General features: G+C 42.0%; 1 protein-coding gene across 2 annotated transcripts in view; it reads left to right on the top strand.

Moving 5' to 3' along the window:
- entpd6 (ectonucleoside triphosphate diphosphohydrolase 6) overlaps nt 1–22,312 on the top strand; it is a 62,230-nt gene that overhangs the window by 508 nt on the left and 39,410 nt on the right. For both annotated transcript variants that reach the window (XM_060831724.1, XM_060831723.1), the window contains exons 2-3: nt 2,152–2,442; nt 11,148–11,224. In XM_060831724.1, the coding sequence (XP_060687707.1) occupies nt 2,211–2,442; nt 11,148–11,224 (309 nt within the window). In that variant the 5' untranslated portion in view covers nt 2,152–2,210. The remainder of the gene's footprint in view (nt 1–2,151; nt 2,443–11,147; nt 11,225–22,312) is intronic.

Raw genomic sequence — 22,312 nt, 5'->3', positions numbered from 1 at the left:
CCCCCCCGCACCCTCTTCCCCCGACTCCCTCCCCTCTTCCCCCGACTCCCTCCCCTCTTCCCCCGACTCCCTCCCCTCTTCCCCGACTCCCTCCCCTCTTCCCCCGACTCCCTTCCTCAACTTGCTCTCATTCTCACTCTGCCCTCCCTCATGCTGCTGACGCTGCCCCCACCCCCTCTCTGCTCCCTTCCTCCCTCATCCTGCTTTCTCTAGCTCTGCCCCCCCATCTTGCCCCCCTCCATCCTGCGCCCCCTCCCTCCCCTGACAACATTTTCCTAGCTTTTTTCAGTTCTGAGGAAAATTTGATTTTGCAGATGCTTCCAGACCTGCTGAGTTTTTCTAGCAACCTCTGTGGTTTAATTAAAATGCCTACCAAGAGGATAACTATGTTATACAGTAACCATGAGTGTGTTGATATTTTTCATATTCTATGTTAGGCTACTTCCAATTTGCTAGATTATGACCCAGCAGGGTTTTGGTATTATTTACTGAGATTATTTCCTTAATTCCATAATTTTTAAGCTTCCTTGATTATAACACAATGACATAATGCATGTTCCAATAATGCATTCTCTCACTCACCATGAAAAAGCAATCTAATAGTATAACTTATTCTGATCTGTAGCTCTGCATTATTTTCTGCCTTTGAAACAATTATGTCATCCTTGATTCAGTGATAAGGGTGAATCAGAAGGCTGTGGGCAGTAAATTGAAGGTTGTAGTGCCACTCCATAGACTTGAGCATATAATCTACATGACATGCTATTACATATGATGATTGAAGTGCTACACTGTCTGAGGTGTTGTTTTTCACTTGAGATGTTAACTGAGTCTCAGATTCTTCCCCCACCCCCAGATTAGGTGGATATGGAGGTTTCCATGGTACTGGTTCAAAATAAAGCGAATCATTCCACATGGTCAATATTAATCCCTCAAATAATAATCAATTCTAGTCCAGATTATATGAAGAATATCAATTTCCTCTTTGGGGTAACGTCATTTGAAAGATGGCATCTCTAACAATTGTGTTCCTTCACTGTGGCACCAGAGTTTCAACTTAGATTTAGTAATCAGATGGCTGGAATGATACTCGAGAGCAGAACCTTCTCATTCTCACACAAGAATACTACCAGCAGCCAAAATAGCAATGTAATTTTCAAGTTGTTTGTTTGCTTGCTATCTAAATATGTGTTATACTTTAGGCCTACACCAGTGATCTAGTTGAAGCATATAAGAGATTCTTACAGGGCTCAACGGGGCACATGCAGGAAGAATTATCTACATTCGATGATGCTAAAACCAGGGGGAGGCAGTCTCGAAATAAGGGGTAGTCTGTTTAGGATTGAAATAGGAACTTCTTTCCTCTAAATGTGACTCTTTGGAATTGTCTACACTGGAAGGTTGAGGAGGCTCACTAAGTGTATTCCTCATCTCAAAAATTAATGGATTTCTAGAATAAGGTAAAAAGCGATATAGGGATATTGCAGCGAGACTGACCAGTTATGATCCAATGGAACTCCAAAGTAGCCCTGATGCACTGACCTATTGCTATTTTCAATGTTTCAACCAGGCATTATAAATAGGTTAGAAAATGCACCCCCCCCCCCCACCTCCCAAACCCGGCTAAAGAGAAGCCAAAGACTATAAAATTGTCATTTTCATTCACATTTGCGAATGCTGAGCACAGTTTGACATGAGTTTTGCATGTGCAGGGCCAAGTCTTTTTTGTTCTTTATCCATTCTTTTGATGTGGATGTTGCTGACAAAGCTAACATTAATTGCCCATCAGAAGTTTCCCTTCTAAGGCTGAGTAAGTTGCCATGTCCCTTCAGAGTCAACTAGTCTCTAAGAGTGGTGTCACATATGTGTCAGAACAGATAAAGGGTAAAGATCAGCTTTTGAAAGGGTCATTTTGGTCATTGGTCCCACTCTGCCTCAGCAGTGCAGCATTATACTGAATTTTAGTACATGTTCCAATTAATCCAGCATTGATTACCTGGATTTGTTTGGTTTTAAATTTTGCTACTTTGAGAATTTTGCAAGGCTACATATTGCTGATTAAAAAGCAAGAAAATTTTCACTGTCCAGCTTGAGAAAATGTCTTCAATATTTGAAACTGGTTAATTAGTTAAACTAACTTTTTTATTACAGATTCTACAATGAGTTGTGCAAATTGTGCTTGAATCTGCAGCCAAAAAAAATGATTTTAAATGTTGGGAGCCATGAAGGTACCAAAAGTTGCATATGTGTTTGTCCTTTTTGTATGCATATTAATATATGTATATCAAAAGCGACCTTTTCAAAGAACACAAAATGGGCTAGGATTCGTCATTCAGGCAGCACTTGGACAACCTGTACCTCAAGACTTCTATGGAATTATGTTTGATGCTGGCAGTACTGGGACACGCATTCATGTCTTCAAGTTTACCAAGTTGCCAAATGGTAGGTATTTATTTCCAGCTACTTTGCAAAATTGCTAAGATGTGGATACTGATACTGAGAAACATGACCCCTGCTCCAATACTTTTTAACTGCAATTAGTGACTGTAGTTTGAGTAATAATGCTGTATGGGGAGTTGAGGGCCTACTGGCATTATCACTGGATTGTTAACCCAGACACCCAGGTAACGTTCTGGAGACCATGTTAGAATCCTGCATGGCAAATGGGTGGAATTGAATTCAATAACAAAAAAAAGTCTGGAATTAATAGTCTAACGGTGGCCACAAAACCATTGCCGATTGTCAGAAAAACCCATCTGGTCCCCTAATGTCCTTTAGGGAAGGAAACTGCTGTCCTTACCTGGTCTGGCCTACGTGTAACTCCAGGCCCACAGCAATGTGGTTGACTCTTAACTTAGGGGTAGATAATGAATGTTGGCTAGCTGGTGATGCCCTCATCCTGTGAATGAATAAAAAGACCTGTTTACAGCTTAATGTCCATAAACATCTTTCTCACTTTGGGAGACTGAGATTATTGGATCGAGAATCCCAGAACACCATGACAACTCCATGGGTGTACACACATCACACAGTTTAAAAATGTAGTTCACCAACTCATGCTTGAGGGCATTTGAGGATGGAGGTTTACTGTGAGAGCAAATTACTGCAGATGCTGGAATCGGTCCTTAAAACAACAAATACTGGAGATCTGAGGGTCACAGCATTCATGGAGAGTAGAGAACAAGCTAACATTTTGAGTCTAGACAACTCTTCAAGTAGACTTGAGACGTTGGCTTGCTGTCTGACCCTCTTTGATCTCCAGCATTTATTGTTTTCAAGCTGTGAATCAAATTCCAATGTGGTCACATGACTCCTTTCTTTCCTTTACCGTAACATTAGAGCCCCATAATATAGCAGTGTTTTAAATCTCATAATGGTTACAATATAGATAAATCTTTGAAAATGATGGGGCATGTTGCAGTTGCTTTTTTAAACAAAAACATGGTATTCATAGCTTTAGAATTAAAGGTTCAGAATACAGGTATAGGGAAATTACATTAAGCAGGGCGAGGCAGGAGAGAGGCAACGTATTATTGAAGGAGCTGGAGAGGCACAGGATCTCTGTATAAACTACTTCTCTAAGATTCTCTATTCTGGGTATGGGGATGACTTCTCTCTGGCCATCCCACATGATTAAAATATCTATGTTTTAAGGGCTTTTGGGAGCAAATTTGCTGCACCAACCCCTCCCCATGTACATAGATCATAGAAAAATACAGCGCAGTACAGGCCCTTCGGCCCTCGATGTTGCGCCGATCCAAGCCCACCTAACCTACACTAGCCCACTTTCCTCCATATGCCTATCCAATGTCCGTTTAAATGCCCATAAAGAGGGAGAGTCCACCACTGTTACTGGCAGGGCATTCCATGAACTCGCGACTCGCTGAGTAAAGAATCTACCCCTAACATCTGTCCTATACCTACCACCCCTTAATTTAAAGTTATGCCCCCTCGTAATATCTGACTCCATATGTGGAAAAAGGTTCTCATGGTCAACCTTATCTAAACTCCTAATCATCTTGTACACCTCTATCAAGTCACCCCAAATCTTCTTTCCTCCAATGAAAACAGTCCCAAGTGCCTCAGCCTTTCCTCATACGATCTTCCTACCATACCAGGCAAGATCCTGGTAAACCTCCTCTGCACCCGTTCCAGTGCCTCCACATCCTTCCTATAGTATGGCGACCAAAACTGCACACAGTACTCCAGATGCGGCCATACCAGAGTCTTATACAACTGCCACATGACCTCAGGACTCAGGAATTCAATTCCTCTACCAAAAAAAGCCAGTACACCACATGCCGCCTTCACAGCACTATTTAACTGCATGGCAACTTTCAGAGATCTGTGTACATGGACACCAAGATCCCTCTGTTCATCCATACTACCAAGTATCCGACCATTTGCCCAGTACTCCATCTTCTTATTACTCTTACCAAAGTGAATCACTTCACACTTAGCAACATTGAACTCCATTTGCCACCTTTCTGCCCAGCTCTACAGCTTATCTATATCCCGCTGTAACCTGCCACATCCTTCCTCACTGTCAACAACTCCACCGACTTTCGTATCATCCGCAAACTTGCTCACCCAACCTCCCAGCCCCTCCTCCAGGTCATTTATAAAAATGACAACCAGCAATGGTCCCAAAACAGATCCTTGCGGAACACCGCTGGTAACTGCACTCCAAGATGAACCTTTACCATCAACTACTATCCTCTCTCTTCTTCCAGCCAGCCAATTTCTAATCCAAACCTCCAACTCCCCCTCAATGCCATACCTCCGTACTGATGCTAATTCTTCATAAATTATTGTTAAAAATCACAACTTCAGCTTATAGTCAACAGGTTTATTTGGAAGTATTAGCTTTCGGAACACTACTCCTTCATCAGGTAGCTGTGAAGCAGGATCACAATATGCAGAATTATAGCAAAGTAATTACAATATCATGCGTATGAAATGATATATTGAACAAACCTATATTTGTTATTAAATCTCTCATCTTTTAAAGTGGGTAACAGGTTTCAGCTCATTAATAATTAAATTCCAGAACTACTTTTAAGTCACATTCTCGCGATAACTTAAGGTTTTATTAAAAAAAGCTGTCATTTCAGGTCAGACAATGCATTAAAGGTGTGAGGTTAGAATCTGTATTCCAATCTTGAGTCAGATTGGTTCAATTTCCAAAGTAGAATTTACAAAATATTACATGGATTGACTGCCTGCAGATTGCATTTTTTGAGCAAAATATAATGTGTCTGCAATTACAAATTCACCCAATATAGACTTGTGTATTTGCATGTGCAGGGGAGAGTGTGTGTGTTTCTGTGTGTGCAAGCTTGGTAAAGTGAGTGTGATGGGGTGTAAGCCTGTTATGGGGGGCGTGAGTGTGTGTGTGTGTAGTGGAGTCACCTGCAGCGTGACATAAACCCAAGGTACCGAACTTGGCTATCAGCCTCTGCTCGGTCACTTTGTGTTGTTGCCTATCCCGAAGTCTACCTGACAGAACCCCAACTGTGTGGAAACAGGCCTTTTGGCCAACAAGTGCACACCGACCCTGTGAAAAGTAAGACATCCAATCCTATTCCCCCTACTCTATATTTAGGCTAATACACAGCCTACATATCCCTGAACACTATAAGCAATTTTGCATAGCCAATCCACTTAACCTGCACATCTTTGGAGTGTGGGAGGAAACTGTAGCACCCAGAGGAAATCCACAGACACAGGGAGACTGTGCAAACTCCACACAGACAGTCGTCTGAGACAGTAATTGAACCTGGGTTCCTGGTACTGTGAGGCAGCAGTGCGAACCACTGAGCAACCATGCCTTGGAGGATGGTTACCTGAAGATCAGAGGCTGAATGTCCATGACCGCTGGTGAGTTCCCTGACTGGGACGGACACCCCTGTCTGGAGATTGTTGCGCGGTGTCCATTCATCCACTGTTGTGGTGTCTGCTTGGTCTCGCCAATGTACCATGACTCGGGGCTCCTGGCCTGCAGCATATGAGAGACCATGTTGGCTGAGTCACACAAGTACCTGCTGTGTACATGGTGTGTGGTGTCCTCACATTTAATGGTGGTATCAGTGTTGACACTCTGACACTGTATTTGCCTTCCAGTGTTTGCCATGGCAGGGTTGTATGGTGTTGTGGTTGATGTCCTGAAAGCCAGGCAGTTTGCTGTGAACAATGATCCATTTAAGGTTTGGTGGTTGTTTTAAGGGCGAAAAGTGGAGGTGTAGGGAAGGTCTTGGCAAGGTGCTCACCCTTATTGGTAATGTGTTCCAGGCTGCGAAGAACATGGAGAAAGTGAGGACTGCAGATGCTGGAGATCAGAGCTGAAAATGTGTTGCTGGAAAAGCACAGCAGGTCAGGCAGCATCCAAGGAGCAGGAGAATCGATGTTTTGGGCATAATGATTCCTGAAGAAGGGCTTATGCCTGAAACGTTGATTATCCTGCTCCTTGGATGCTGCCTGACCTGGTGCGCTTTTCCAGCAACACATTTTTCTGCGAAGAACATGGTGTAGTTTTTCAGCTCTCAGGAAGTAGTGGACAACGAAGGGTACCCTATCGGTTGCAACCCATGTCTGTCACCTTTAATGCATTGGCTGAGCTGAGATGTCACTTTTTAAAATAAAACCTTAATTTATCTTGAGAATGTGACTTAAAAGAAGTTCTGGGATTTACATATTAATGAACTGAAACCTGTAATCCATTCTAAAAGATGAAACTTAACAAAAATCTAGGTTTTTCAATATTTCATTTCAGTTGTATGACACTATAACCCTTTGCTATAAATTCTGCCTTATGATCCCACTTCACAACTACCTGATGAAGGAGCAGTTCTCTGAAAGTTTGTACTTGCAAATAAACCTTCAGGCTATTACCTGATTTTTAACTTTGCCCACCCCATTCCAACCTCCAAATTATAAATTTTTGGTTAGACGTCGGCCAGAATGTTGTCTATGTCCAATTCTGTGCTAGAAGAAGACCAAGGTTAAGGGATTTGAGTTTCATGGTGAGATTATAGCAGCTTCACTGTTCTTTGACTAGAATAAAAGGAAATTTAATAGGGATGTTCGCTGGTATACTAGGTTTTAAAGTAGTAAATAATCAGAAACTCTTTAGACTGGAGGACAGTCGATAACCAGAAGGGACAGATTAGATTAGACTTAGATTAGACTTACAGTGTGGAAACAGGCCCTTCGGCCCAACAAGTCCACACCGACCCGCCGAAGCGAAACCCACCCATACCCCTACATTACCCCTTACCTAACACTACGGGCAATTTAGCATGGCCAATTCACCTGATCCGCACATCTTTGGACTGTGGGAGGAAACCGGAGCACCCGGAGGAAACCCACGCAGACACGGGGAGAACGTGCAAACTCCACACAGTCAGTCGCCTGAGTCGGGAATTGAACCCGGGTCTTCAGGCGCTGTGAGGCAGCAGTGCTAACCACTGTGCCACCGTGCCGCCCATGTGCCACCGTGCCGCCCATGAAGATCAAGGGTTGTGTAAAAATTTGTAGTTCAAATGCCGGTTGCTGCCGTTGTGGGTGTGTTCGCTGAGCTGGGAAGTTGATTTGCAGACATTTTGTCCCCTGTCTAGGTGACATCTTAAATGCGTTGGAGCCTCCTGTGAAGTGCTGCTGTACTGTCTTCTGGAATTCATTTAGTTCTGTTCCTGCTGTTTCAGATTGCTTGTTTTGGTTATTCATGACCTACACCCAATATGCCACTACAATGTATTTATTGGAGTCCATGGATGACTGCCATGCTTCTAGAAATTATCCGGCTGTCCTCTGTTTAGTTTGTCCTATTATTGTTTGTCCCAGTCAAATTTGTCGTCCTTGTCATTCATACGTATGCATTCTAGGGACAGCTGGTCATTATGTTTTGTGGCTTATTGGTGTTCATGGATGCGGATTGCTAGTTGTCTGCCCATTTGTTTTATCTAGTGTTTCATGCAATCTTTGCATGGAACCTTGTAAGCTACATTTGTTTTGCATATGATGGGTAGTGTTTCTTTTGTTTTGGTAAGTTGTTGTCTGAGCATGGCTGTCATGAATCTGGAGAAATCTGGCTGTTAGTAACATGAGGTTTTTTTACATAAGATAGTGTGGCTAGTGTGTTAGGTCATTGCACATCCTTGTTGCATTATTTGTCCATTAGGCATCTATGGATAAAGTTGCAGGGGTATCCGTTCTTGGCAAAGACTTTGTAGAGGTGTTCTTCCTCTTTTTCCAAGCAGGGAGTGCTGCAGTGTGATGTAGCCCTTTTGAACAAGATCCTAATGCAGTTTCTCTTATGTGTGTTTGGTGGTTGCCGTTGTAATTCAGGATCTGGTCTGTGTGTGTGGTTTTTCTGTACACTTTTGTTCATTCACCATTGTGTTCATTCTACCATCACATCCAAGAATAGGAATTGGAATTGGTTGTTGGTTTCCTCCTCTCTCATAAATTTGATCCCTGTGAGCTTGGTGTTGATAATCCAGTGTGTGTTCTCGATCTCTGTTCTCTTAATTATTACAAAAGAGGGGACAAATTTGAGATATTTCGGGAAAAGAACCAGGAGTAATGAAGTGAAAGGTCTTATGCAGCTGGTATAATGATTTGAAATTAACTGGTTGAAGAGATGAAGGATGCAGATTCAACACAGTAATATTGAAAAGAGAATTGGATTTATAATATATGTATCACACATGCTCCTAGCATCCTCACTACATTTCTCTTTGAACCAGGGTTCAGTACCCTGATTTGATGGTGATGTCCGTGTGAGTGAAGTTGTTTATGGATTGTGGTTGAATATAGTTAAATAGCAAACTGTCCTGATTTCCCAATGTTGAGGTAGTATATCGGTTCTGAATCATTCCAATTAGCATGCTAATATGTCACATTAAAGGATGTCCTCAATGTAGATCAGGATGTTTCCTGATTTAAGCTTAATGCGATACCATGGGACTTCACGAGATCCAGACTCAATGTTGAGGACTCCCAGTATTTCCCACACTCAGTTGCACATGATTATACGCAATGTTACCTCTGATAGTTCTATCCTGCCAGTGGGACAAGGTATTGCTAGAGATGTCTGGGAAGTTGTAAGAAAGCTGAAAATGTGTTGCTGGTTAAAGCGCAGCAGGTCAGGCAGCATCCAAGGAACAGGAAATTCGACATTTCGGGCATAAGCTCTTCATCAGGAAGGCTTCCTGATGAAGGGCTTATGCCCGAACGTCGAATTTCCTGTTCCTTGGATGCTGCCTGACCTGCTACGCTTTAACCAGCAACACATTTTCAGCTCTGATCTCCAGCATCTACAGACCTCACTTTTTACTCGAAGTTGTAAGAAAGGTATAAATATGGTGTATGACTGTCACTTGAGCTGTCTGTCACTAATTTTGATGCAAGTCCCCAAAGGTGAGGCACACTTTATAGAATCAACTGGATTACTTTTGCCTTTATCCTATCTAGAATGATTCTAGCTGGTTCATTTGGTTTTATTGTATTTGATTTTTTAAAATTGAGATTTGATACAGTTTAAGAGTGAACTACATCACTGCAGGGCAGACTGCACAAGGCTGATGGATTTCTTTACTTTAAGGACATTAAGTGAATCAGATGTAATTTTCGTGACCGTTCACTAGTTTTATAATCACTAAACTGTTGCTGGCTGCATATTTCAGATTTATTTGATTATCAGAATTTAAGTGGAGTCATAGAGATGTACACTACCAAAACAGACCCTTTGGTCCAACTCATCCATGCTGACCAGATATCCTAACCTAATCTAGTCCAATTTGCCAGCACTGGGACCTTATCCCTCCAAACCCACCCTATTCATATACCCATTCAGATACCTTTTAAATGTTATAATTGTACCAGCCTCCACCACTTCTCCTGGCAGCACATTCCACACACGTACCACCCTCTGTGTGCAAAAGTTGCCCCTTAGGTCCCTTTTAAATCTTTCCCTTCTCACCTTAAAACTATGCCCTCTAATTCTGGACTCCCCCACCCCATGGGAAAGATTTGTGCCCCACATGATTTTATGAGCATCTGTAAGGTCACTAATCCGCCTCTGATGCTCTGGGGATACAGCTCCAGTCTATTCAACCTCTCTCTATAGCTCAAATCCTCCACCTCTGATAACATCCTTGTTAATTCTTTTGAGTCATTTCAAGTTTCGCAACATCCTTCCTATAGGAGGGAGACTAGAATTGCACACAGGATTCCAGAAGTGGCCTAACCAATATCCTATGCAACATGATCTCCAAACTCTTACACTGAATGCTCTGTTCAATAAAGGAAAACTTACCAAACGCCTCCTTCACTGTCCTATTTACCTGCAGCTCTACTTTCAAGGAACTATGAACATACACTCCAAGGTCTCTTTGTTCAGCAACGCTCCCCACGACCTTGCCATTAAGTGTATAAGTCCTGCCCTGATTTGCATTTCCAAAATATAACATCTCGCATTTATGTAAATTAAACTCTATCTGTCACTCCTGGTCCATTTGATTAAGGTCCCATTGTACTCTGAGGTAAACTTCACTGTGCATTACACCTCTAAATTTGGAGTCATCTGCAAACTTACTAACTATGTGTCCTGTGCTCACATCCAAATCATTTTTATAAATGACGAAAAGCAGTGGACCCAGGACTGGCACCCCACTGGTCACAGGTCTCTCGTCTGAAAAGTGCTTAAGGATTTTTCTCGAGATTGCTAGCCCAGAAATGTAACCTTTGATCTCCAAGCATAGTCAGTGGAGCTGCTTTTGAGTCACTATATTGATGGTGTCCCCTCAACTGGAAGAAAGAGATTCCAGGGTGCTAGCTCAATGGAGAGCAGCGCACTCTATATTGTCTTTTTAATGCTGAATCATGTTTTTCTGAGCATTTGTTGCCTTAATTTGCACCACAAACATTTAAATCAGAATGCTTTTTAAAGCTCTCTAGTATTTATCCTGCACTAACTTTCTATGTGTATCCTGTTAAGCATTTGAATGTTTATTGCCTAAATTTGTAATTTCACGCTTCGGTCTTTCAGTGGTTATTTCCCTTTGCATACTCTCTCAATTGATATGAACTGCACTGTTGAGGAATCTAATCATCCAAATTTCTAATTTTGTGATTCCTTTCAACAGGATCTCCTAAACTTGCACATGAAACATTCAAAGCTTTGAAGCCAGGATTGTCGGCATATTCTGATGAGCCCCATTTGGTATTACTTTATCTTGCTCTATGCTTCTTGTCAGTGAACAGAAAGTTACCAGCAAAACTTTGACATTACAAATAACAAAAGGCTGTAAAAAATAAACAGGCCCGCCTGCATCTACAGAAAGAGAAAGAAAATTAATGTTTCGGAAAATGACCTTCCATTAAAAATGGAAGATATTACAGATGATCAACTTTTTGTAAGACTGTTTTAAAAATTGTTCTTTCACAAGGACAGCATTTGTTGCCCATCTATAATTGCCTTCAACGTGGTAGTGGTAAGCTGCTTTCGTCAAGCACTGTCTATGTAGATTAGGCACACCCACAATGGTATAAAGAGGGAGTTTGCAGATTTTAACCCAGTAACAATGAAAGAACAGTGATTATAGTTCAGTATCAGGATGGTGTGTGGCTTTGAAGGGAATGTGTAGGTGGTTGGAGTCCCATGTATCTGCTAATTTTGTCTTCCCAAGTAGGAGAGCTCAGAGGTTTAGAAGGTTCTAACAAAGCAGCCATGCTGCAGTGTACTTTATTTACAATATGCACTGATGCCATTAAATATCGGTGGTGATGGGAGTGCATGGCTAAGTTGTTAGTTGGAGTGCCAGTCAGCTCATTGCAGAATTAGTCTTGTCTGGCCCTTGTGGTTGGAGTGTGTATATGGTTGGTCCAGTTCAGTTTTTGGTCCATGGTAAACTGCAGGGTCTTCATCGTTGACAATTCAGGTATGACATTTCCCTAAATGTCAAAGAGTGACTGTTATATTATTGGCAGTGGACTTTCTGACACTTGTTACATGGATGCTGCATGGCATGAAGGTCTTGTTGCACATGGATGCAGAGATGGCAGGGAACAGTTGACAAAAACAAAAGTTCCAATATAGTTGAATTAGTTGCAGAAGAATAGTAGGAATTGGAGTTCATAAAATGGAATATTCAGCAAAATGAAAGTTTCCCCATTCCGTAACTATTGCTGAAGAAAATCAAGCATCCCAATTGTATTGAGCCCCAGCTTACGACTTTGTCATACCAGAGAAACAACTTTAATATCCTTTGTTACAAATTGTTCACTCATTACTGAGGCTGTAAAGTACCTGATAGAAGAGGGAATTTATAATGAGCTTGATTGAAACAGTGTAGGAGGCAAAGGTTTTTCTAATCAGACTGAGATGGGTTGGATAATTAAATGAACCGAGAACTCGAAGAGCAGTTCATGTTTACAAATTGAAGGAGGTCTTCGGCTAAGTGCTCAGTTTGGCACTGCAAAGTACTGGAAAAATACAAGGCTTCATATTGTAAAGTTTCTTTTCAGTGAAGAAGCCATGAATCTCAAGAATACAGAATGCAGGACAGAGGGATTAAAGATTTCTATGATTTTAGGGAAAAATGACCAAGGCAATGGAAATAATTGATATAAATGCATTATTATTTAAAAACTGGAGATGTTGGATGAAAGATGAATAGTGATAGCAACTCACTTTTGTTATGGCACCTTTTTAGTGTAGTAAAATGTCAAGGTGTTTCACAAAAGTGTAAGAAAAAAAGACTATCAACTAGATGGAGAGCAGGCCAAATGCTTGATCAAAGGGGTAAGTTTTAAGTTGAGTTTAATAAAGGATGCAGTAGATGTTGTGTAGATATCCAGAGTTAGCACCTAATCCTTTGCCATTGGGATGAAGGGTAGCAGGGGATATACAAGAAACCAGAGATGATGGAATGTAGAGTTGACGGGGTTAGGTTCTTAGAATCATCCACTGACATTTCCGCCATCTCCAAACGGGCCCCACCACCAGGGATATATTTCCCTCCCCACCCCTTTCCACCTTCCGCAAAGAACATTCTCTCCGTGACTACCTGGTCAGGTCCACGCCCCCCTACAACCCACCCTCCCATCCTGGCACCTTCCCCTGCTACCACAGGAATTGCAAAACCTGCACCCACACCACCTCCCTCACCTCCATTCAAGGCCAGGAAACATGGAATTGTTTGATTTATCATGTCTGGACTGAGTCTTTGAAACAGGTGTCTAACTTAGTTCCTGGTCCCAACTTCCTCCCCATTACCCTGCAAATCTTTAATCCTGTAGAATCTGTTTCCACAGCTCTTTCCCAGATCTAAAAAGCCCTCTGTGAAAATATCCTCCTAATTTGCCATCAAATTCTTTTGCCAATTATTTTCAATTTTAAATTTATTCTTTAGAGGAAACAATTGCTTCCTTACTCTAACAAAGTCCCCTCAAATTTGATTATCTTGTGTGAGGTCTTGCTTTAACATTTATTGTTTTGTTTCTCCAAACACTCAACTGATATCTATCACCCCTGCAGTAAAGCTGGTTGGTCTGCTGTACCTTTTGCAAGACTTCCTATTAACCCCACTGCCAACTGCTTCTTGGGAACTAGACTGTAGCTGAAGTTGATAAACTAGTATGACCAGTGTGACCGTCAAAAGCTGAATGGCACATCAGGGGTGTAGCTGCTGAATCTTTGAGTGTACAGTCAGTTCTGCTATAACATTTGTTTCTTCAGTGCAAATTGTCTTTAATACAATTGAAGAATTTGGGTTGTTATTTGTAGAACTTTCCTTACCTGTATTGGTTATAACATGATTCCGGCCCCATTAGTTTACTGGTGCAGCTATTGAGTGATTTTCTAATAATGTAAAATAGTTCTGTTCTTGTGCTATCATGTTCTATCAGAACTGACTGATATTGCAGTGCAGAAGCATTGCCTATGCAATCTAAAATTAGATGCCGCCTTGAGCTGAGTCAGCATACGCAGCTTCTGTCGAAGGCTGCAATTTTTGGAAATAACCACAGTAGTATTTTTGTGACCTTTTCACTTGCCGTTCAGGTCATTGAACAATATAGAATGCCATTACATTAAGTACCATCCTGAATATTTGGCACTGGGACTTTCAACATTTACATCAGATCACTTTGCACACCCATAAAGAAAAGCTGTAGCGCCTTGCCAAGAATTCCAAACAAAGTCAATAGGAACAGAAACATGTAAAATATAGCCATGCTGATTAGGCATAAGTTCAATGTCATTCAGCACTGTGCTAAACAATGCAGTGATAGTAGTCAGCCCTGAGAATCTGCAATAATAAAAGTAAACAGGAAGTACTCAGGTTGGTAGCATGTGCAGAGACAGAGAGCTAACCTCTCGGATGAAAATATTTTGACAAAAGTTATCAACCTGAAACTCTTTCTCTCTCCATAGATGGTACCAGATCTTTCCAGTATTTCTAGAAGTTGATTAATTTTAGATAATCAGAGATTCCATTATTTTGCTCTGCAAATCACAAGTCAGTAACAAGAATCTATTCACACTAGCCAGCACAGAATAGCATATAAACCACCATGTCTGATCTCTAAAAATGAGAGATTCAGCAGTCTCAGAATTTCACATTTCTGTTGGATAAAAGTGCTCCAGTCAAAAATGAGTTATTGCGAAAAGTAGCACAAAATTTTGCTTGGCAACAAGTTATAATATGATACCGTTTGGACTATGCTGATTTGGGGATACTCTGGGTAAACAGCTGAAACACCTCTCTGAGGATGGAATTAGAAAAACTGCCTCAATTCATATCCTGAAAACATTTATATGTCATTATGTGAGATAACTTCAGAGTCCATTTTAGAGCTGGGTTTATTGCCATTAATGACAGGTAGATCATGATGAAAAGTAATCTACAAACTTTGAGTCCAATTGCAATAGTCTTTGTGGTCCTCAAGCACGTAATCTTGTAAAATCTTGTAAAAAAAAGCACCAAACTCTTTCTATCTAGCTACTACAGATTAACAATGATATATTGACTTTGGACTTTTCATGAGAATGAAAGGATTCCCTTGCATTTGGTAGCTGCACTGAATATGTCTGGCAGGATGGATTACCCTTCTTAAATGCGTAGAGATGTAGAGCATGGAAACAGATCCTTCGGTCCAACTCGTCCATGCAGACCAGGTATTCTAACCTAATGTAGTTCCATTTTTGCCAGCACTTGGTGCATTTCCCTCTAAACCCTTCCTATTCATATACCCATCCAAATGCTTTTTAAATGTTGTAATTGTACCAGCCTCCTCCACTTCCTCTGGCACCTCATTCCATATACACACAACCCTCTTTGTGAAAAAATTGCCCTTGAGATTCCTTTTATATCTTTCCCCTGTCATCCTAAACCAATGCCGTCTAGTTCTGGATTCCCCTACCCTAGCAAAAAGACCTTGTCCATTTATCCAATCCATGCCCCTCATGATTTTATAAATCTCTATAAAGTTACTCCTCAGCCTTCAATGCTTCAGGGAAAACAGCCCCAGGCTGTTCAACCTCTCCCTATATCTCAAATCATCCAACCCTGGCAACAGCCTTGTAAATCTTTTCTGAACCGTTTCAAGTTTTACAACGTCCTTCCTGTAGGAGAAAGACCAAAATTGCACAGAATATTCCAGAAATGGCCTAACCAATGTCCTGTACAGCCTCAACATGACCTCCAAACTCCTACACTGAATGCTCTGTTCAACAAAGGAAAGCTTACCAAATGGCACCTTCACTATCCTATCCATCTGCAACTCTACTTTCAAGGACCTATGTACATGCACTGTAAGATTTCTTTGTTCAGCAATAGTCCCCAGGACCTTACCATTAAGTGTACAAGTCCTGCTAAGATTTGCTTTCCCAAAATGCAGCACCTCACATTTATTTAAATTAAACTCCATCTGTCACTCCTCAGCCTGTGGCCCATCTGATCAAGATCCTGTTGTAATCTGAGCTAACCTCCTTCGCTGTCCACTACGCCTCCAATTCTGGTGTCATCTGCAAACTTACTAACTGTACCTCCTATATTCACATCCAAATCATTTATATAAATGACGAAAAATAGTGAACCCAGCACCATCCTTGTGGCACACCACTGGTCACAGGCTCCAGTCTGAAAAACAGCCCTCCGCCACCACCCTGTCTTCTACCATCGAGCCAGTTCTATATCCAAATGGCTAGTCCTCCCTGTATTCCATGAGATCTAACCTTGCTAACCAGTCTCCCATGAGGAACCTTGTCAAAATCCTTGTTGGAATCCATATTGATCACGTCTATTAGTTTGACCTCATCAGTCCTCTTTGTTACTACTTCAAAAAACTCCAGTTTGTGAGACGTGATTTTCCATGCACAAAGCCATGCTGACTATCTTAATGCGTCCATGCCTTTCCAAATACATGTACATCCTGTCCCTCAGGATTCCCTCCATCAACTTGCCAACCACCGATGTCAGGCTCACCAGTCTATATTTCCCTGTCTTTTCCACACCACCTTTCTTAAATAATGACACCACGTTAGTCAACGTCCAGTCTTCTGGCACCTTACCTGTGACTATCGATGATACAAATATCTCAGCAAGGTGCCCAGCAATCACTTCCCTAGCTTCCCACAGAGTTGTAGGGTACACCTGATCAGGTCCTGGGGATTTAAACATCTTTATGCGTTTCAAGATATCCAGCACCACCACCTGTAATGTGACAGCTTGAAAAATGTCCATCTGAAGTTTTCCATGTGATTCTCTACAATAAACACTAATGCAAGATACTCATTTAGTATCTCTTCCTCCCCCCCCCCCCCCCCCCACACACACACACACACACACACACACACCCCTCCTGCAGCTCCCTGCATTGGCTACCTTGCTGATCTTTGAGGGGCCCTATTCTCTCCATCATTATCTTTTTGTTCATAATGTATTTATAAAACCCACTTGGATTCTCCTTAACTCTATTTGCCAAAGCTATCTCATGTCCTGTTTTTGCATACTTAAGATTTCCCTCTTAAGTATACTCATACTGCTTTTATATTCTTCTAAGGATTCACTCGATTTTTACTGTCTGTACCTGACATACGCTTCCTCCTTTTTCTTTACCAAAACCTCACCTTCTCTAGTCATCCAGCATTTGCTACACCAACCAGCCTTTCCTTTCACTTTAACAGGAATATACTGTCTCTGGACTCCTGTTCTTTCATTTCTGAAGGCTCCTTGTTTTCCAGCTGTCCCTTTATCTGAGAACATCTATTCTCTTGCACCACCCCCCCCCCCTCCCTTTCTGTCCTTCCTATAGCATTTGTATCCTGGAACATTCAGCTGTCCGTCCAGTCTAACCCTGAGCCACATTTCTGTAATTGCTTTGATATCCCAGTCCCATGTTTCTAACCATGCCCAGTGTTTATCTGTCTTCCCTGTTGGGTCTCTTGCATTGAAGTAAATGTAGTTTCATTTATCAGTCCTACCTTGTTCTCTGCTTTGTTCCTGCCTGCCCTGATTGTTTGACTTGCTCCCTTTCCAGACTGTACCAGTTTCAAATTGATCTCTTTCTTTACTATTTCCATGGGTACCACCCCCACACCTTACTAGTTTAAATCCTCCTGAGCAACTCTTACAAATCTCCCTGCCAGTATATTAGTCGCCTTCCAATTGAGGTGCAATCCATCCGTGTACAAGTCACTTCTACTCCAGAAGAGATTCCAATAATACAAAAATGTGACCTCTTCTCCCCTGCACCAGCTCCTCAGGCATGCATTCATCTGCTCTATCCTCGTATTCCCAAGAGGATAGTAGAATATTCTGCCTGGCACATCACTTATTAAGGACAATGGGTTAACTTTGGATTATTTGCAGACTGTGTTGATTGAATGATGAATTTGTACTGGTACGTGAAACCGACAATTTTGTGAGCATCTACATTAGGAATAAAGTGTAGGTCACTTGTCCCTCGAACCGTCTGCATTCTAAAAAGGATCTGATTGATCTGACTATATTTCTACTTACCCTGATGATGTTTCACCCCTTGCTTATCATAGAAATGATTTAAGTGGGGAGGTGAGAGTGCAACTTTGCCTGGACTGAGGTACAGAGCTCAGCAAAGCAGACCTCTTAGATCGCTGCCACCTTGGATCCCCACCCCATGCTTATCGAGTGCTATCTACCTCTGCTTTGAAAATATTCAAAGGTTGCTAAGGGTTGACATAGGTGAGTTGGACTGATGGGTCTGTTTCCGTGCTGCGCATCTCGGAGTTGTACAGCAAGGAAACGGACCCTTCAGTCCAACCCGTTTGCCGACCAGATATCTTAAATTAATTCAGTCCCTTTTTCCAGCATTTTGCCCATACCCCTCTAAACTCTTCCTATTCGTATAGCCATCCAGATGCCTTTTAAATGTTGTACTTGTACAATGTAATTGTACCAGCATCCACCAGTTCCTCTGGCAGCTCATACCAGACATGTACCACCCTCTAGGTGAAAAAATTGGCTCTTAGGTTCCTTTTATATCTTTCCCCTCTAGTTTTGGAGTCCCTTACACTGGGGCAAACAGTTTGGCTATTCATCCTGTCCATGATCCTCTTGATTTTATAAACCTGCATAGGGTCACCCCTCAGCCTCTGACGCTTATGGGGAAACAGCCCCAGCATATTCAGCCTCTCCCTGCAGCTCAAACCCTCCAACATCCTTTTCTGAACCCTTTCAAGTTTCACATCACCCCTCCTATAGCAAGGAGACCAGAATTGAACGCAGTATTCCAAAAGTGTCCTCACCAATGTTCTGTACAGCCCCAGCCTATTCAGCCTCCCCTTATAACACAAACCCTCCAATACTGGCCACATTCTTTAAGTTTAACAACTTCTTTCCTTTGGAAGGGGGACCAGAACTGAATGCAATATTCCAAAAGTGGCCTAAACAATGTCCTGTACAGCCACAACATGACCTCCCAACTCCTATACTCACTGATGAATAATGCCAAACACCACCTTTACTATCCGTCCGCCTGTGACTCGACCTTCGAGGAACTAAGAACCCACACTCCAAGGTCTTTGTTTGGCCAGACTCCCCAGGCTCCTACAATTAAGTGTATAAGTCCGGTATTGATTTCCTTTACCAAAACACACTACCTCACATTTATCTGAAGTCCCAAGATCAGGAATGGTGATGTGCTGAAGTCCATTTCCACTTTCCTAGGCATAGTCAACCCTTCAGAGAGCTTCTTTTGGAAGTCACTGTCCACCAGTGGTGTTGTCAACCAGGAGTAGTTCGGGGTTGCACCGTTCTTCCATTTCATCTGGATGGGAGTTGGCAGAGATTCCTAATTCACTAATAGCTGTCATTTACCTACTTCCTCTCACTTTACCACATCTCTAGCTGCGGGGGTGTCCCAGGAATGTTTCCCATGTTGTTTCCCCACAATGTTCAGAACGCTCAGAGGCATCTCCTGCAGGTTTCCTGTGACATTGGGAATCTCTCCTGGCATCAAAGATCAACAAAAAAAGGAGGAAAAGGATTCACATTGCTGACGGTGAGACCGAGGCAGAGAGATTGGAGAGGTCGAGAGGGAGGGAAAGATGAAGGTAACGGCTGACCATGTGGGCAGTTGGCAGGTAAATGTTCAGTGGAGTGGGTAATTATGGAAGCAGATGATGCACCTAAATGCAGCCAGAAAACCTTGACAACGTCGGACTTATGCAACAATAGATCCACATCAGGCACTGTGACTTCATAAGTGTCTGCAATTCCTAGGCTCCAGTGCAGAATCGGAGAACATAGTTCACAATGCTTCCTGAGCCTCAAAGTAGTTTCAGGCATCTTCAAGCGTCTTTTGTGACCTCAGTGTCTCGAAGGACCATGAAAGGGTCAAAGACATTAGCCCCTCTTGGCCCAGCTATGAACCTGTGCACTCCTGGGAAGGGGGAATTGCCTCTGAATAAAAGGGGAGGGGGGAAGCCATTTAGGACTGAGATGGGGAGGGGGGTGGTGGTGGGGGTGGGATGGGGTGTGGATGATCAGTCGTTGACTTCATCCAATATGGGAAGAGCGGATTCCAGGATCCTTTGGAGCATGCAAGGAGAATCTGCCGTGTTGCTGTCTAGAAGAGGAGAAGAGGGGATGAGGGGACCTGAAGGGCTGAGTCGGCAAGTTCTGCATCCTATTTCTAATCCAGCATTGCCACAGTGGCGAAATCGGATTGAAAACCTCAAAAATGTTGACTCCAATTCGGGAGAAAGATCTTCACCTGTGGGAATGGACTCCATAGTGGGTGGGCGATGGTGTCTGCGTCCACGTGTTCGAAGATGGCGCTGAGGGAAGTGTTGCCATGGAACTGGATGAACAGCAGCAGGCGACTGGAGTGGCCTGTAAAAATCCACGAGGTGTGAGAGGGCAGGACACTGGGACGTTTACACTCCAAAGGTAGACAATGCTAGGTGTGCAACAACATGGGCGTTGGAATGGACAGCAAAAGGGAAGGATTGTTTCAAAATAATACTTTATAGCATAGGGATGAGAGAAGGGCGAGGGTCCGTTCTGAGACATATTTAGTCGGTTCTACTCAGCATGATCAATGATGGTCAAGGGATAGTTTCATAAATCAGTTTGGGATCTTCCTGTGACTTCTCTGCTGATCCCAGGGCTGGAGCAGCTGTTTTCTATCACTATATTCCTCAAAATGTAGAGTCATGAAGTTCCAAAAGCATTCAGCCCACTGAGAAAAATTTATCTTCATCTGTCATAAGTGCTTTGCTTGCAAATTCTCTTGCAGGAGGAAATATCCACTCTGCATTCAACGTGTCAAGACACCTCATGTTCTTATGTTGCAATCAAATTGCCTTTTTCTCTTCTAAATTCCAGCAGATACAAGCCTATCCTATCCAATCTTTCCTTTAAGACAATCCACCAGTTCCAAGTATTAGTCTAATAAACTTTCTTTGAACTGTTTCTGATGCAGTTACATCCTTAAAGAGAGCAATGTTGTATGTAGTGCTCCATCTATGACCTCACTTGTGTACAATTTCCCTTCTTTTGCATTCAATTCTCCTTCATAGGCAATCACATTCTGCTAGCTTTCCTTAGTACTTGTTGTACCGGTATACCTTTTGAAACTTGCGCTAGGAAACTCAGATACCTCTACAGATCAGAGCTCCGGAAAATGACTCCTCATTTAGGTAATATGCTTCTTTGCTGTTATTCCTGCCAGGATCTCTCATTTCTATATAGTATTATGCTTCATTAGTTCACTTAACATTTTTGTATTTATTTGCAGTCTCCTTATATCCTGAACAAAAATTTACGTTGTGTCATCAACGAATTTAGCAACCATGCCATGGGCCCCTTCATCCAAGTTATTTAGGTAAATTGTAAAAATCTGAGGCTCAGCATTGATGTGCACAAATTATAATAACTTGCCAGTTGGAAAATGAGGCATTCATATTTCCTGACTGCTAGACTAATGTTAATATATAATAAAGAACTGCAGATGCTGGAAATCACATACAAAAACAGAAATTGCATTAAAAACTCAGCAGACCTGGCAGCAGCTGTAGAGAGAAATCAGAGTTAACGTTTCAGGTTCAGTGACCCATCCTCAGATATTTTTATCCATTTCAAAATCTGAGTTCACAAGTATGCAAATACTAAACATGTTATATTACAAGTTCTATCTACTTTGAAGGAACTATTGCAAGCCTTATGATCACCTTAATGTTCACACCTGAATTGTACATTATCTTAACATAGTCATCTATCACCATTCTTGTGATACCACTGAATCTAAACCCAGAACTCTCCAATTTACCTGCGCTGTGGAACACCTTCACCACATGGATTACAAGAGTCCAAGAAGGCACACAACCATCACTTTTCAAGGACATTTAGCAAGAACTAATCCTTTTCCTCAACATCCAAATACTCTCATTACAGAAATAAATGTCCTAAAATCTGTATGGGGGTTCCTGATTTACAAACAACCAACTTACAAATACTTACAATTGCAATCCTGTATGTGGTTATAGATTTGAAGACCTGATATATACGACCATTTCCTATCCTTACAAACAGCTGCTTTCCATTGTCCTGTAGTGTGTTCTGACTTGCATACAATTTGACTTGTGTACGGACTCCAGAATGGGAACCATTTGTAACCTGAGGGCTGCCTGTAATATTAAACCACTATTTTAAAATGTAAAGACTGCAAATGATAAAGTGATAGACCGTTCTCATGCAAAATCCACGTTATAAGAAAGTTGCATAGCAGTAGCATCATTTAAACGAATGGAACCAAGATCGTAAGT

This window comes from Hemiscyllium ocellatum, chromosome 10 (assembly GCF_020745735.1).
Source record: "Hemiscyllium ocellatum isolate sHemOce1 chromosome 10, sHemOce1.pat.X.cur, whole genome shotgun sequence".
NCBI classification, from domain to species: Eukaryota; Metazoa; Chordata; class Chondrichthyes; order Orectolobiformes; family Hemiscylliidae; genus Hemiscyllium; species Hemiscyllium ocellatum.
This window is presented reverse-complemented; position numbering and strand designations above follow the sequence as displayed.